Source organism: Phyllobates terribilis, unplaced genomic scaffold, assembly GCF_046119375.1.
Source record: "Phyllobates terribilis strain yellow unplaced genomic scaffold, ASM4611937v1 Scaffold_1__5_contigs__length_1240528914, whole genome shotgun sequence".
NCBI classification, from domain to species: Eukaryota; Metazoa; Chordata; class Amphibia; order Anura; family Dendrobatidae; genus Phyllobates; species Phyllobates terribilis.
The window spans coordinates 605,090,292-605,107,469 of record NW_027362761.1 but is presented as its reverse complement, the minus strand read 5'-3'; the positions used below and the strand labels follow the sequence as shown (position 1 = coordinate 605,107,469).

At 41.3% G+C, this 17,178-nt stretch overlaps 1 protein-coding gene across 8 annotated transcripts in view; it reads left to right on the top strand.

Moving 5' to 3' along the window:
• The window catches only part of CNTFR (ciliary neurotrophic factor receptor), an 869,018-nt gene that overhangs the window by 695,558 nt on the left and 156,282 nt on the right, over window positions 1-17,178 (top strand). For all 8 annotated transcript variants that reach the window (XM_073683161.1, XM_073683177.1, XM_073683152.1 and 5 more), the window contains 2 exons: window positions 8,792-8,909; window positions 9,310-9,476. In XM_073683161.1, coding sequence (XP_073539262.1) covers window positions 8,792-8,909; window positions 9,310-9,476 — 285 coding nt within the window. The remainder of the gene's footprint in view (window positions 1-8,791; window positions 8,910-9,309; window positions 9,477-17,178) is intronic.

Sequence of the window (17,178 nt, the reverse complement as noted above, 5' to 3'; positions counted from 1 at the left end):
CTCCTGTGTGAGGCTTTACAGCAATGACTTCCTGAAGTCTGGAGGCCATGGCCGTCACCATCACTGGTTTCTTCCTGCGTGAGGCTTTACAACAATGACTTCCTGAAGTCAGGAGGCCATGGCCGTCACCATCACTGGTGCCCTCCTGTGTGAGGCTTTACAACAATGACTTCCTGAAGTCTGGAGGCCATGGCCGTCACCATCACTGGTGTCCTCCTGTGTGAGGCTTTACAGCAATGACTTCCTGAAGTCAGGAGGCCATGGATGTCACCATCACTGGTGTCCTCCTGTGTGAGGCTTTACAGCAATGACTTTCTGAAGTCTGGAGGCCATAGACGTCACCATCACTGGTGTCCTCCTGTGTGAGGCTTTACAGCAATGACTTCCTGAAGTCTGTAGGCCATGGCCGTCACCATCACTGGTGTCCTCCTTTGTGAGGCTTTACAGCAATGACTTCCTGAAGTCAGGAGGCCATGGATGTCTCCATCACTGGTGTCCTCCTTTGTGAGGCTTTACAGCAGTGACTGCCTGAATTCTGGAGGCCATGGATGTATCCATCACTAGTGTCCTCCTGTGTCAGGCTTTACAGCAATGATTACCTGAATTCTGGAGGCCATGGACGTCACCATCACTTGTGTCCTCCTGTTTGAGGCTTTACAACAATGACTTCCTGAAGTCTGGAGGCCATGGACGTCACCATCACTGGTGTCCTCCTGTGTGAGGCTTTACAGCAATGACTTCCTGAAGTCTGGAGACCATGGATGTCACCATCACTGGTTTCCTCCTGTGTGAGGATTTACAGCAATGACTGCCTGAAGTCTGGAGGCCATGGATGTCACCATCACTGGTGTCCTCCTGTGTGAGGCTTTACAGCAATGACTGCCTGAAGTCTGGAGGCCATGGACGTCACCATCACTGGTGTCCTCCTGTGTGAGGCTTTACAGCAATGACTTCCTGAAGTCTGGAGGCCATGGCCGTCATCGTCACTGATGTCCTCCTGTATGAGGCTTTACAGCAATGACTTCCTGAAGTCTGGAGGCCATGGATGTCACCATCACTGGTGTCCTCCTGTGTGAGGCTTTACAGCAATGACTTCCTGAAATCTGGAGGCCATGGATGTCACCATCACTGGTGTCCTCCTGTGTGAGGCTTTACAGAAATGACTTCCTGAAGTCTGGAGGCCATGTACGTCACCATCACTGATGTCCTCCTGTATGAGGCTTTACAGCAATGACTTCCTGAAGTCTGGAGGCCATGGATGTCACCATCACTGGTGTCCTCCTGTGTGAGGCTTTACAGCAATGACTTCTTGAACTCTGGAGGCCGTGACCATCACCATCACTAGTATCCTCCTGTGTGAGGCTTTACAGCAATGACTTCCTGAAGTCTGGAGGCCATGGATGTCACCATCACTGGTGTCCTCCTGTGTGAGGCTTTACAGGAATGACTTCCTGAAGTCTGGAGGCCATCACCGTCACCATCACTTGTGTCCTCCTGTGTGAGGCTTTACAGCAATGACTTCCTGAAGTCTGGTGGCCATGGCCGTCACCATCACTGGTGTCCTCCTGTGTGAGGCTTTACAGCAATGACTTCCTGAAGTCTGGAGGCCATGGACGTCACCATCACTGGTGTCCTCCTGTGTGAGGCTTTACAGCAATGACTTCCTGAAGTCTGGAGGCCATGGCCGTCACCATCACTGGTGTCCTCCTGTGTGAGGCTTTACAGCAATGACTTCCTGAAGTCTGGAGGCCATAGACGTCACCATCACTGGTGTCCTCCTGTGTGAGGCTTTACAGCAATGACTTCCTGAAGTCTGGAGGCCATGGCCGTTACCATCACTGGTGTCCTCTTGTGTGAGGCTTTACAGCAATGATTTCCTGAAGTCTGGAGGCTATCGATGTCACCATCACTGGTGTCCTCCTGTGTGAAGCTTTACAGCAATGACTTCCTGAAGTCAGGAGGCCATGGACGTCACCATCATTGGTGTCCTCCTGTGTGAGGCTTTACAGCAATGACTTCCTGAAGTCTGGAGGCCATGGACGTCACCATCACTGGTGTCCTCCTGTATGAGGCTTTACAGCAATGACTTCCTGAAGTCTGGAGGCCATGGATGTCACCATCACTGGTGTCCTCCTGTGTGAGGCTTTGCAGCAATGACTTCCTGAAGTCTGGAGGCCATCGCCGTCACCATCACTGGTGTCCTCCTGTGTGAGGCTTTACAGCAATGACTTCCTGAAGTCTGGAGGCCATGGATGTCACCATCACTGGTGTCCTCCTGTGTGAGGCTTTACAGCAGTGACGGCCTGAAGTCTGGGGGCCATCGCCGTCACCATCACTGGTGTCCTCCTGTGTGAGGCTTTACAGCAATGACTTCCTGAAGTCTGGAGGCCATGGATGTCACCATCACTGGTGTCTTCCTGTGTGAGGCTTTACAGCAATGACTTCCTGAAGTCTGGAGGCCATGGATGTCACCATCACTGGTGTCCTCCTGTGTGAGGCTTTACAGCAATGACTTCCTGAAGTCAGGAGGCCATGGACGTCACCATCACTGGTGTCCTCCTGTGTGAGGCTTTACAGCAATGACTTCCTGAAGTCAGGAGGCCATGGACATCACCATCACTGGTGTCCTCCTGTGTGAGGCTTTACAGCAATGACTTCCTGAAGTCTGGAAGCCATGGACGTCACCATCACAGGTTTTCTACTGTGTGAGGCTTTACAGCAATGATGGCCTGAAGTTTGGAGGCCATAGATGTCACTATCACTGGTTTCCTACTGTGTGAGGCTTTACAGCAATTATGGCCTGAAGTTTGGAGGACATGGATGTCACTATCATTCGTTTCCTCCTGTGTGAGGCTTTACAGCAATGACGGCCTGAAGTCTGGAGGCCATGGCCGTCACCATCACTGGTGTCCTCCTGTGTGAGGCTTTACAGCAATGACTTCCTGAAGTCTGGAGGCCATGGACGTCACCATCGCTGGTGTCCTCCTGTGTGAGGCTTTACAGCAATGACTTCCTGAAGTCAGGAGGCCATGGACATCACCATCACTGGTGTCCTCCTGTGTGAGGCTTTACAGCAATGACTTCCTGAAGTCTGGAAGCCATGGACGTCACCATCACAGGTTTTCTACTGTGTGAGGCTTTACAGCAATGATGGCCTGAAGTTTGGAGGCCATAGATGTCACTATCACTGGTTTCCTACTGTGTGAGGCTTTACAGCAATTATGGCCTGAAGTTTGGAGGACATGGATGTCACTATCATTCGTTTCCTCCTGTGTGAGGCTTTACAGCAATGACGGCCTGAAGTCTGGAGGCCATGGCCGTCACCATCACTGGTGTCCTCCTGTGTGAGGCTTTACAGCAATGACTTCCTGAAGTCTGGAGGCCATGGACGTCACCATCGCTGGTGTCCTCCTGTGTGAGGCTTTACAGCAATGGCGGCCTGAAGTCTGGAGGCCATCGCTGTCACCATCACTGGTGTCCTCCTGTGTGAGGCTTTACAGCAATGACGGCCTGAAGTCTGGAAGCCATGGACGTCACCATCCCTGGTGTCCTCCTGTGTGAGGCTTTACAGCAATGATGGCCTGAAGTTTGGAGGCCATAGATGTCACTATCACTGGTTTCCTACTGTGTGAGGCTTTACAGCAATTATGGCCTGAAGTTTGGAGGACATGGATGTCACTATCATTCGTTTCCTCCTGTGTGAGGCTTTACAGCAATGACGGCCTGAAGTCTGGAGGCCATGGCCGTCACCATCACTGGTGTCCTCCTGTGTGAGGCTTTACAGCAATGACTTCCTGAAGTCTGGAGGCCATGGACGTCACCATCGCTGGTGTCCTCCTGTGTGAGGCTTTACAGCAATGACTTCCTGAAGTCAGGAGGCCATGGACATCACCATCACTGGTGTCCTCCTGTGTGAGGCTTTACAGCAATGACTTCCTGAAGTCTGGAAGCCATGGACGTCACCATCACAGGTTTTCTACTGTGTGAGGCTTTACAGCAATGATGGCCTGAAGTTTGGAGGCCATAGATGTCACTATCACTGGTTTCCTACTGTGTGAGGCTTTACAGCAATTATGGCCTGAAGTTTGGAGGACATGGATGTCACTATCATTCGTTTCCTCCTGTGTGAGGCTTTACAGCAATGACGGCCTGAAGTCTGGAGGCCATGGCCGTCACCATCACTGGTGTCCTCCTGTGTGAGGCTTTACAGCAATGACTTCCTGAAGTCTGGAGGCCATGGACGTCACCATCGCTGGTGTCCTCCTGTGTGAGGCTTTACAGCAATGGCGGCCTGAAGTCTGGAGGCCATCGCCGTCACCATCACTGGTGTCCTCCTGTGTGAGGCTTTACAGCAATGACGGCCTGAAGTCTGGAGGCCATGTACGTCACCATCCCTGGTGTCCTCCTGTGTGAGGCTTTACAGCAATGATGGCCTGAAGTTTGCAGGCCATGGATGTCACCATCCCTAGTTTCCTCCTGTGTGAAGCTTTACAGCAATGATGGCCTGAAGTTTGCAGGCCATGGATGTCACCATCGCTGGTTTCCTCCTGTGTGAGGCTTTATAGCAATGACGGCCTGAAGTCTGGAAGCCATGGCCGTCACCATCACTGGTGTCCTCCTGTGTGAGGCTTTACAGCAATGACTTCCTGAAGTCAGGAGGCCATGGACATCACCATCACTGGTGTCCTCCTGTGTGAGGCTTTACAGCAATGACTTCCTGAAGTCTGGAAGCCATGGACGTCACCATCACAGGTTTTCTACTGTGTGAGGCTTTACAGCAATGATGGCCTGAAGTTTGGAGGCCATAGATGTCACTATCACTGGTTTCCTACTGTGTGAGGCTTTACAGCAATTATGGCCTGAAGTTTGGAGGACATGGATGTCACTATCATTCGTTTCCTCCTGTGTGAGGCTTTACAGCAATGACGGCCTGAAGTCTGGAGGCCATGGCCGTCACCATCACTGGTGTCCTCCTGTGTGAGGCTTTACAGCAATGACTTCCTGAAGTCTGGAGGCCATGGACGTCACCATCGCTGGTGTCCTCCTGTGTGAGGCTTTACAGCAATGGCGGCCTGAAGTCTGGAGGCCATCGCCGTCACCATCACTGGTGTCCTCCTGTGTGAGGCTTTACAGCAATGACGGCCTGAAGTCTGGAGGCCATGTACGTCACCATCCCTGGTGTCCTCCTGTGTGAGGCTTTACAGCAATGATGGCCTGAAGTTTGCAGGCCATGGATGTCACCATCCCTAGTTTCCTCCTGTGTGAAGCTTTACAGCAATGATGGCCTGAAGTTTGCAGGCCATGGATGTCACCATCGCTGGTTTCCTCCTGTGTGAGGCTTTATAGCAATGACGGCCTGAAGTCTGGAAGCCATGGCCGTCACCATCACTGGTGTCTTCCTGTGTGAGGCTTTACAGCATTGACCCCCTGAAGTCTGGAGGCCATGTACGTCACCATCCCTGGTTTCCTCCTGTGTGAGGCTTTACAGCAATAATGGCCTGAAGTTTGACGGCCATGGCCGTCACCATCACTGGTGTCTTCCTGTGTGAGGCTTTACAGCATTGACCCCCTGAAGTCTGGAGGCCATGTACGTCACCATCCCTGGTTTCCTCCTGTGTGAGGCTTTACAGCAATAATGGCCTGAAGTTTGACGGCCATGGATGTCACCATCCCTAGTTTCCTCCTGTGTGAAGCTTTACAGCAATGATGGCCTGAAGTTTGCAGGCCATGGATGTCACCAACGCTGGTTTCCTCCTGTGTGAGGCTTTACAGCAATGACGGCCTGAAATATGGAGGCCATGGCTGTCACCATCACTGGTTTCCTCCTGTGTGACGCTTTACAGCAATGACTGCCTGAAGTCTGGAGGCCATAGACGTCACCATCACTGGTTTCCTCCTGTGTAACGCTTTACATCAATGACTGCCTTAAGTCTGGAGGCCATAGACGTCACCATCACTGGTTTCTTCCTGTGTGAGGCTTTACAGCAATGACTGTGAGATGTTCTCAGCCCTTCAGGATTTTATGAAATCCCTAACTTACAAAATATCTTTGGCTCTGAAGGTTCCAGGCTTTCAATATTGACGCAATGTTTTTTTATCACAATTTTACCTTTATATAGGGACCAACTATGACAGGTATAGCATCATCTATCAGTTTGTTATTCAATTGGAGGGATTCTAGTAGCCCCACAGCGATGCGAATGAGTGTGTCACATCCATCCCTTCGATACGACACCGAAAATCTATATCTCATAAATATTGCATGGATACAGAACTCAATATACCTATCTGGACAATGGAGACACCACGGCTGGATCCTTTTCATCAGGTTCTTTTGATGGGAGGAAGAACAAAATAGCCCCTGCTTCCTGAATCTACAAATCTTAGACTCTATGTCTGTTTCCTACAATAGATATCCTGTTTTAATCACCTGGACATTGCAGGGAGTGTCTGCTTCAAGAGGGATTTTAATTATAGACAGAATTCATCTGGCTGCTTCTGTCTTCAATCACATCATCAATAATCACTAGTGACATGGTGCCATTTTAAGCGATATATGCCCGCACCATCACACTGCCTCCACCATGTGTCACAGAGGATGTGCAGAGGATCAGTAGCCGCTCCAAGCCTTCTCCAGACTTTCTTCTTCCCATCATTCTGATACAGGTTGATCTTAGTTTTGCTTTTCCAGATCTGGGCGGCTTCTTTACATGTTTTTGGCAAAGCTAAGCTGGCCTTTCTATTTTCAGGCTAATTAATGGTTTGCATCTTGTGAGGACCCCTCAGTATTTGCCCTCATGAAGTCTTCTCTTTATGGTGGACACAGATACTGAGACACCAGCTTCCTGGAGATTATTCACTTGGGTGGATGTTGAGAAGGGGATTTTCTTCCCTATTGGAAGGATTCTGTGATCATCCACCGCTGTTGTCTTCCCGGGACGTCCAGGCCTTTTTGAGTTCCCACTTTACCATGGCGCTCTTTCTTTTGCAGAATGTCCCAAACTGTGGATTTGCCGGCTTCTATATCTCTCTGCTGTATTTCTTCTTTTTTTTTCAGCCTAATGATGGTCGGTTTCTTTTCTATTGAGAGCTCCTTTCACCGCATGTTGTGGGTTCACAGCAACAGCTTCCAAATGCAAACACCGTACCTGGAATCAGCTCCAGACTTTTTACCTGCTTAATTGATGATAGATTAATGATGGAAAAGACCATGTAGCCCATTAAAGAGCTTTTGGTCCCTTTAAGCACTTTAAGCCCCGATCGATTATAGAACTGGATCCTGAATATGTTTTGGTAAATGCCTAAAATGCCAAAACTTGTGTCACTGTCTGTCAGGGAAATATTGAGAAAAATTTAAAATCTTTTCTTCTCCCCTGTCATAGATATTAAGAAAATATTAACCATTTCTCCCAAGCCCCTCCACCCCTCCCTTATTCCCCATTTGTCACAGGAGAGCTCACAGTCCAGCATCTGTCCCTCTGCAAATTATCATCTACAGTAGTAGTGACTTGTAAAGCTACAACTTAATTTAAATGGGAGCATCTTACCCCCTGGCAGATGCAGGGGATGATTAGACGCAGGCTTGCAATAATTTACGTGTAACTGTTGAAGCTTGCTTCTCGAGCTGCAAAAGGAAGTCTATAGTCTCGCCGACACCGATCTGGAATATGGAATATTGTACGTTCCATAATTCCGATAATAATGGGACCTATATTTTTAGTGGCAGGGACAGCCAAGGAGCGATATTCATATTTTCTCATTACTGTAAGCCAAACCAGGGAGCTGTAGCGCAAAAGTAGCAAAATAGCAGACTGCAACTATATCATGCGTGGTCTCTAAATGAAGATAAAATCATAATAGAAAATATGGTACCACTTTTGGGCTTCTGGGATCAACCAGCGATAATTTATCCCAAAAAACATATTTTTAATATAAACATGAAGGGTTGAGCCCTAGTCCCTGTGATGTTGGCACAAGGGGGTGTGGACAAGTCTCTCCCTTAAGCATAAAATAGTTTGCTGAGGTTGGAGCAGTACTCATTGCCAGGGGGGTATAGATACTATAAGCAACAGGTTATGTTCGATAACGTTCAAATCAAATCGGGGAGCCCCTGCTCCACATATATAAAATCGTCTCAGCAATCTTATAGGAAGTTTCTTCTTTAATCCTTATTATTTTGTTTAACTGCTTATGTATTGTAATGTCTCCTTTGTAAAACCCTTGTATATATTTTTCCTAAACACTGCCTCCCTTTTGGTTTAAATATAAAATGTAATAGTTCTGTTTCTTTTGTCCTGTAATCGTTCCCTCCCCCGAAGCTATATACGCTACCAGAACGCAGGCATCCGCCCAGGCCTGTATTATATTTCAAATCTGGACGGTGGTTTCAGAGAATAATAATAATTGGGCTATCGTGAAACTAACAGTGACCGTACGGAGGGCGTAAACACATATTCCATGCATTGGAATCCGGAGGTGTGACGCCATATGCTTACTGGTCGCTTGCCGATACCTAAGAAGTGAGTAGTCAGGATCGTGTGCTCGCGATTCCAGATGAAATCTGTGACACAGCGACGGCACGGTGAGATATTGCGTGATCTCCCCGATGTTGTCTCTGTGGAAAACCTGACACTGTCCAAATATACAGAGGTGAGCGGTGTACTATACTATGGAGGAGGTGATGTATACGGTATTATTACACATTACAGAGCGGTTCTTGTTACATTATTACATGAGTGATTCTCAGTGTTTCCGACATTATTAACCCCTGCCTTTCCTCTCTTTCTTGCAGACCCTCCTAAGGAACCGGTGCTGATGTGCCGCTCTAATAACTATCCAGCCTCCTTCTACTGCAGTTGGCATCTTCCGAGTCCGACCAACATCCCCAACTATTTCAACATCACTGTTAAGTATGTACACCCCCTACCAAAACGTGAGCATTAGAGGAATGCCAGGTGCTATGCACTCAGCCGTGTATACAGGGTGTATCACTCCCATCATCTCACAGCTCTGGTCAACCCACAATATATAAAGAGGATTATGACTCCCATCATCCCATACAGGATGTGTCACTCCTATCATTCCTTATCGTCCAGTTTTACACATAATGTGTCACCCTCATCATCCGACAATTCTTTATACAGAATATGTCTGGCCCTGTATCTCTTGCTGCTGCGTGATGCTAGGATTGAGAAGTGGGATGATGGGAGTGTTACTTCTTGTTTACGGATGCTCCAGTAGTGACCCCTCCACTGTGCCGGATCTTTCTGTAATCCGTGGGGTGATAAATATTCCTTCATCTTCTTACAGACATGGCGCCACGCAGCTCTACTGCGAGAAGGACCCCTTCCCCAAAAACCGCTGTCACATCAAGTACAGCCGGCTCTTCTCCACCCTAAAGTACGAAGTGACCATCGTGGCCTCCAACGCCCTGGGGATGAGCTCCGCCACCATCAGCTTCGACGAGTTCACAATAGGTAGGATATAATATGGAGTTGCCCTAATAGAAGGTTTTATAACAGTGCCCCCCCTAGGAGGGAGCGCCATTCTGCAGGAAACATGAATGGCGCTCACGCTGTAGTGTCGCAGCAAACACAAAGTACAAGACTGAGAGCGAGGGGCGTCACAGAGCCGCCCCTATGTCACACAGCTCATCCTGAGAAAACCGCCATGGTTTTAATTGCATTGGCTTACCGCTCGTCTGGCAGCACATGTGACTGCGGCGCCAATAAAACTAATTAAATTGGAAAGACATGGGAAGCAGAACATTTGGACCTGGCTGTGAAATTGTGGAGGGTTTATGGCTCACTGACATTCTCCTTCTCATACCGCCAACTGACTGCTCTGCTACACCGCCAAAAGGCGGAGGAGCGTTTAACCCCATCATCTCCAAGGGGCAAACATAGTATAGTAGTTATATTCTTCTACATAGGAGCAGCATTATAGTAGTTATATTCTTGTACATAGAGGCAGTATTATAGTAGTTATATTCTTGTACATAGAGGCAGTATTATAGTAGTTATATTCTTGTACATAGAGGCAGTATTATAGTAGTTATATTCTTGTACATAGGGGGCAGTATTATAGTAGTTATATTCTTGTACATAGGAGCAGTATTATAGTAGTTATATTCTTGTACATAGAGGCAGTATTATAGTAGTTATATTCCTGTACATAGGGGGCGGTATTATAGTAGTTATATTCTTGTACATAGGAGCAGTATTATAGTAGTTATATTCTTGTACATAGGGGGCAGTATTATAGTAGTTATATTCTTGTACATAGAGGCAGTATTATAGTAGTTATATTCTTGTACATAGAGGCAGTATTATAGTAGTTATATTCCTGTACATAGGGGGCGGTATTATAGTAGTTATATTCTTGTACATAGGAGCAGTATTATAGTAGTTATATTCTTGTACATAGGGGGCAGTATTACAGTAGTTATATTCTTGTACATAGGAGCAGTATTATAGTAGTTATATTCCTGTATATAGGGGCAGTATTATAGTAGTTATATTCCTGTATATAGGGGCAGTATTATAGTAGTTATATTCTTGTACATAGGGGGCAGTATTATAGTAGTTATATTCTTGTACATAGGAGCAGTATTATAGTAGTTATATTCTTGTACATAGAGGCAGTATTATAGTAGTTATATTCTTGTACATAGAGGCAGTATTATAGTAGTTATATTCCTGTACATAGGGGGCGGTATTATAGTAGTTATATTCTTGTACATAGGAGCTGTATTATAGTAGTTATATTCTTGTACATAGGGGGCAGTATTATAGTAGTTATATTCTTGTACATAGAGGCAGTATTATAGTAGTTATATTCTTGTACATAGAGGCAGTATTATAGTAGTTATATTCCTGTACATAGGGGGCGGTATTATAGTAGTTATATTCTTGTACATAGGAGCAGTATTATAGTGGTTATATTCTTCTACATAGGAGCAGCATTATAGTAGTTATATTCTTGTACATAGAGGCAGTATTATAGTAGTTATATTCTTGTACATAGAGGCAGTATTATAGTAGTTATATTCTTGTACATAGAGGCAGTATTATAGTAGTTATATTCTTGTACATAGAGGCAGTATTATAGTAGTTATATTCCTGTACATAGGGGGCGGTATTATAGTAGTTATATTCTTGTACATAGGAGCAGTATTATAGTAGTTATATTCTTGTACATAGGGGGCAGTATTATAGTAGTTATATTCTTGTACATAGAGGCAGTATTATAGTAGTTATATTCTTGTACATAGAGGCAGTATTATAGTAGTTATATTCCTGTACATAGGGGGCGGTATTATAGTAGTTATATTCTTGTACATAGGAGCAGTATTATAGTAGTTATATTCTTGTACATAGGGGGCAGTATTACAGTAGTTATATTCTTGTACATAGGAGCAGTATTATAGTAGTTATATTCCTGTATATAGGGGCAGTATTATAGTAGTTATATTCCTGTATATAGGGGCAGTATTATAGTAGTTATATTCTTGTACATAGGGGGCAGTATTATAGTAGTTATATTCTTGTACATAGGAGCAGTATTATAGTAGTTATATTCTTGTACATAGAGGCAGTATTATAGTAGTTATATTCTTGTACATAGAGGCAGTATTATAGTAGTTATATTCCTGTACATAGGGGGCGGTATTATAGTAGTTATATTCTTGTACATAGGAGCAGTATTATAGTAGTTATATTCTTGTACATAGGGGGCAGTATTATAGTAGTTATATTCTTGTACATAGAGGCAGTATTATAGTAGTTATATTCTTGTACATAGAGGCAGTATTATAGTAGTTATATTCCTGTGCATAGGGGGCGGTATTATAGTAGTTATATTCTTGTACATAGGAGCAGTATTATAGTAGTTATATTCTTGTACATAGGGGGCAGTATTACAGTAGTTATATTCTTGTACATAGGGAGCAGTATTACAGTAGTTATATTCTTGTATATTGGGGGCATTATTATAGTAGTTTTATTCTTGTACATAAGAGACAGTATTATAGTAGTTATATTCTTGTACATAGGAGCAGTATTATAGTAGTTATATTCTTGTACATAGTGGCAGTATTATAGTAGTTATATTCTTGTACATAGGGAGCAGTATTACAGTAGTTATATTCTTGTATATTGGGGGCAATATTATAGTAGTTTTATTCTTGTACATAGGAGGCAGTATTATAGTAGTTATATTCTTGTTCATAGGAGCAGTATTATAGTAGTTATATTCTTGTACATAGGGGGCAGTATTATAGTAGTTATATTCTTGTACATAGGAGCAGTATTATAGTAGTTATATTCTTGTACATAGGAGCAGTATTATAGTAGTTATAGTCTTGTACATAGGGGCAGTATTATAGTAGTTATATTCTTGTATATAGGGGGCAGTATTATAGTAGTTGTATTCTTGTACATAGCAGCAGTATTATAGTAGTTATATTCCTGTACATAGGAGCAGTATTATAGTAGTTATATTCTTGTACATAGGGGGCAGTATTATAGTAGTTATATTCTTGTATATAGGGAGCAGTATTATAGAAGTTATATTCTTATACATAGGGGCAGTATTATAGTAGTTATATTCTTGTACATAGGGGCAGTATTATAGTAGTTATATTCTTGTACATAGGGGGCAGTATTATAGTAGTTATATTCTTGTACATAGGGGCAGTATTATAGTAGTTATATTCTTGTACATAGGGGGCAGTATTATAGTAGTTATATTCTTGTACATAGGGGCAGTAATATAGTAGTTATATTCTTCTACATAGGGGCAGTATTATAGTAGTTATATTCTTGTACATAGAGAGCAGTATTATAGTAGTTATATTCTTGTATATAGAAGGAGTATTATAGTAGTTATATTCCTGTACATAGGGGGCAGTATTATAGTAGTTATATTCTTGTACATAGGGGCAGTATTATACTAGTGATATTCTTGTACATAGGGGGCAGTATTATAGTAGTTATATTCTTGCACATAGGGGGCAGTCTTATAGTAATTATATTCTTGTACATAGGAGCAGTATTATTTTAGTTATACTCTTGTATATAGGAGTCGTATTATAGTAGTTATGTTCTTGTACATAGGAGCAGTATTATAGTAGTTATATTCTTGTACATAGGGGCAGTATTATAGTAGTTATATTCGTGTACATAGTGGCAGTATTATAGTAGTTATATTCTTGTACATAGGTGCAGTATTATAGTAGTTATATTCTTGTACATAGGGGCAGCATTATAGTGGTTATATTCTTATACATAGGGGGCAGTATTATAGTACTTATATTCTTGTATATAGGGGCAGTATTATAGTAGTTATATTGTACATAGGGGCAGTATTATACTAGTGATATTCTTGTACATAGGGGGCAGTATTATAGTAGTTATATTCTTGTACATTGGGGCAGTATTATAGTAGTTATAGTCTTGTACATAGGGAGCAGTATTATAGTAGTTATATTCTTGTACATAGGGAGCAGTATTACAGTAGTTATATTCTTGGACATAGGGGCAGCATTATAGTAGTTATATTCTTGTACATAGAAGCAGTATTACAGTAGTTATATTCTTGTACATAGGGGCAGCATTATAGTAGTTATATTCTTGTACATAGGAGGCAGTATTATAGTAGTTATATTCTTGTACATAGGGGGCAGTATTATAGTAGTTATATTCTTGTACATAGAGGCAGTATTATAGTAGTTATATTCTTGTACATAGAGGCAGTATTATAGTAGTTATATTCCTGTGCATAGGGGGCGGTATTATAGTAGTTATATTCTTGTACATAGGAGCAGTATTATAGTAGTTATATTCTTGTACATAGGGGGCAGTATTACAGTAGTTATATTCTTGTACATAGGGAGCAGTATTACAGTAGTTATATTCTTGTATATTGGGGGCATTATTATAGTAGTTTTATTCTTGTACATAAGAGACAGTATTATAGTAGTTATATTCTTGTACATAGGAGCAGTATTATAGTAGTTATATTCTTGTACATAGTGGCAGTATTATAGTAGTTATATTCTTGTACATAGGGAGCAGTATTACAGTAGTTATATTCTTGTATATTGGGGGCAATATTATAGTAGTTTTATTCTTGTACATAGGAGGCAGTATTATAGTAGTTATATTCTTGTTCATAGGAGCAGTATTATAGTAGTTATATTCTTGTACATAGGGGGCAGTATTATAGTAGTTATATTCTTGTACATAGGAGCAGTATTATAGTAGTTATATTCTTGTACATAGGAGCAGTATTATAGTAGTTATAGTCTTGTACATAGGGGCAGTATTATAGTAGTTATATTCTTGTATATAGGGGGCAGTATTATAGTAGTTGTATTCTTGTACATAGCAGCAGTATTATGGTAGTTATATTCCTGTACATAGGAGCAGTATTATAGTAGTTATATTCTTGTACATAGGGGGCAGTATTATAGTAGTTATATTCTTGTATATAGGGAGCAGTATTATAGAAGTTATATTCTTATACATAGGGGCAGTATTATAGTAGTTATATTCTTGTACATAGGGGCAGTATTATAGTAGTTATATTCTTGTACATAGGGGCAGTATTATAGTAGTTATATTCTTGTACATAGGGGCAGTATTATAGTAGTTATATTCTTGTACATAGGGGGCAGTATTATAGTAGTTATATTCTTGTACATAGGGGCAGTAATATAGTAGTTATATTCTTCTACATAGGGGCAGTATTATAGTAGTTACATTCTTGTACATAGAGAGCAGTATTATAGTAGTTATATTCTTGTATATAGAAGGAGTATTATAGTAGTTATATTCCTGTACATAGGGGGCAGTATTATAGTAGTTATATTCTTGTACATAGGGGCAGTATTATACTAGTGATATTCTTGTACATAGGGGGCAGTATTATAGTAGTTATATTCTTGCACATAGGGGGCAGTCTTATAGTAATTATATTCTTGTACATAGGTGCAGTATTATAGTAGTTATATTCTTGAACATAGGGGCAGCATTATAGTGGTTATATTCTTATACATAGGGGGCAGTATTATAGTACTTATATTCTTGTATATAGGAGCAGTATTATTTTAGTTATACTCTTGTATATAGGAGTCGTATTATAGTAGTTATGTTCTTGTACATAGGAGCAGTATTATAGTAGTTATATTCTTGTACATAGGGGCAGTATTATAGTAGTTATATTCGTGTACATAGTGGCAGTATTATAGTAGTTATATTCTTGTACATAGGTGCAGTATTATAGTAGTTATATTCTTGTACATAGGGGCAGCATTATAGTGGTTATATTCTTATACATAGGGGGCAGTATTATAGTACTTATATTCTTGTATATAGGGGCAGTATTATAGTAGTTATATTGTACATAGGGGCAGTATTATACTAGTGATATTCTTGTACATAGGGGGCAGTATTATAGTAGTTATATTCTTGTACATTGGGGCAGTATTATAGTAGTTATAGTCTTGTACATAGGGAGCAGTATTATAGTAGTTATTTTCTTGTACATAGGGAGCAGTATTACAGTAGTTATATTCTTGGACATAGGGGCAGCATTATAGTAGTTATATTCTTGTACATAGAAGCAGTATTACAGTAGTTATATTCTTGTACATAGGGGCAGCATTATAGTAGTTATATTCTTGTACATAGGAGGCAGTATTATAGTAGTTATATTCTTGTACATAGAAGCAGTATTATAGTATTTATATTCTTGTACATAGGAGGCAGTATTATAGCAGTTATATTCTTGTGCATAGGTGCAGTATTATAGTAGTTATATTCTTGTACATAGGAGCAGTATTATAGTAGTTATATTCTTGTACATAGGGGGCAGTATTACAGTAGTTATATTCTTGTACATAGGGAGCAGTATTACAGTAGTTATATTCTTGTATATTGGGGGCATTATTATAGTAGTTTTATTCTTGTACATAAGAGGCAGTATTATAGTAGTTATATTCTTGTACATAGGAGCAGTATTATAGTAGTTATATTCTTGTACATAGTGGCAGTATTATAGTAGTTATATTCTTGTACATAGGGAGCAGTATTACAGTAGTTATATTCTTGTATATTGGGGGCAATATTATAGTAGTTTTATTCTTGTACATAGGAGGTAGTATTATAGTAGTTATATTCTTGTTCATAGGAGCAGTATTATAGTAGTTATATTCTTGTACATAGGAGCAGTATTATAGTAGTTATATTCTTGTACATAGTGGCAGTATTATTGTAGTTATATTCTTGTACCTAGGAGCAGTATTATAGAAGTTATATTCTTGTACATAGGAGCAGTATTATAGTAGTTATATTCTTGTACATAGGAGCAGTATTATAGTAGTTATATTCTTGTACATAGGAGCAGCATTATAGTAGTTATATTCTTGTACCTAGGAGCAGTATTATAGTAGTTATATTCTTGTACCTAGGAGCAGTATTATAGTAGTTATATTCTTGTACATAGGGGCAGTATTATAGTAGTTATATTCTTGTACATAGGGGGCAGTATTATAGTAGTTATATTCTTGTACATAGGGGCAGTATTATAGTAGTTATATTCTTGTACATAGGAGCAGTATTATAGTAGTTATATTCTTGTACATAGGGGGCAGTATTATAGTAGTTATATTCCTGTACATAAGGGGCAGTATTATAGTAGTTATATTTTTGTACATAGGGGCAGTATTATAGTAGTTATCTTCTAGTACATAGGAGCAGTATTATAGTAGTTATATTCTTGTACATAGGAGCAGTATTATAGTAGTTATATTCTTGTACATAGGGGGCAGTATTATAGTAGTTATAATCTTGTACATAGCGGGTAGTATTATAGTAGTTATATTCTTGTACATAGTGGCAGTATTATAGTAGTTATATTCTTGTACATAGGGAGCAGTATTACAGAAGTTATATTCTTGTATATTGGGGGCAGTATTATAGTAGTTTTATTCTTGTACATAGGAGGCAGTATTATAGTAGTTATATTCTTGTTCATAGGAGCAGTATTATAGTAGTTATATTCTTGTACATAGGAGCAGTATTATAGTAGTTATATTCTTGTACATAGTGGCAGTATTATAGAAGTTATATTCTTGTACATAGGGGGCAGTATTATAGAAGTTATATTCTTGTACAT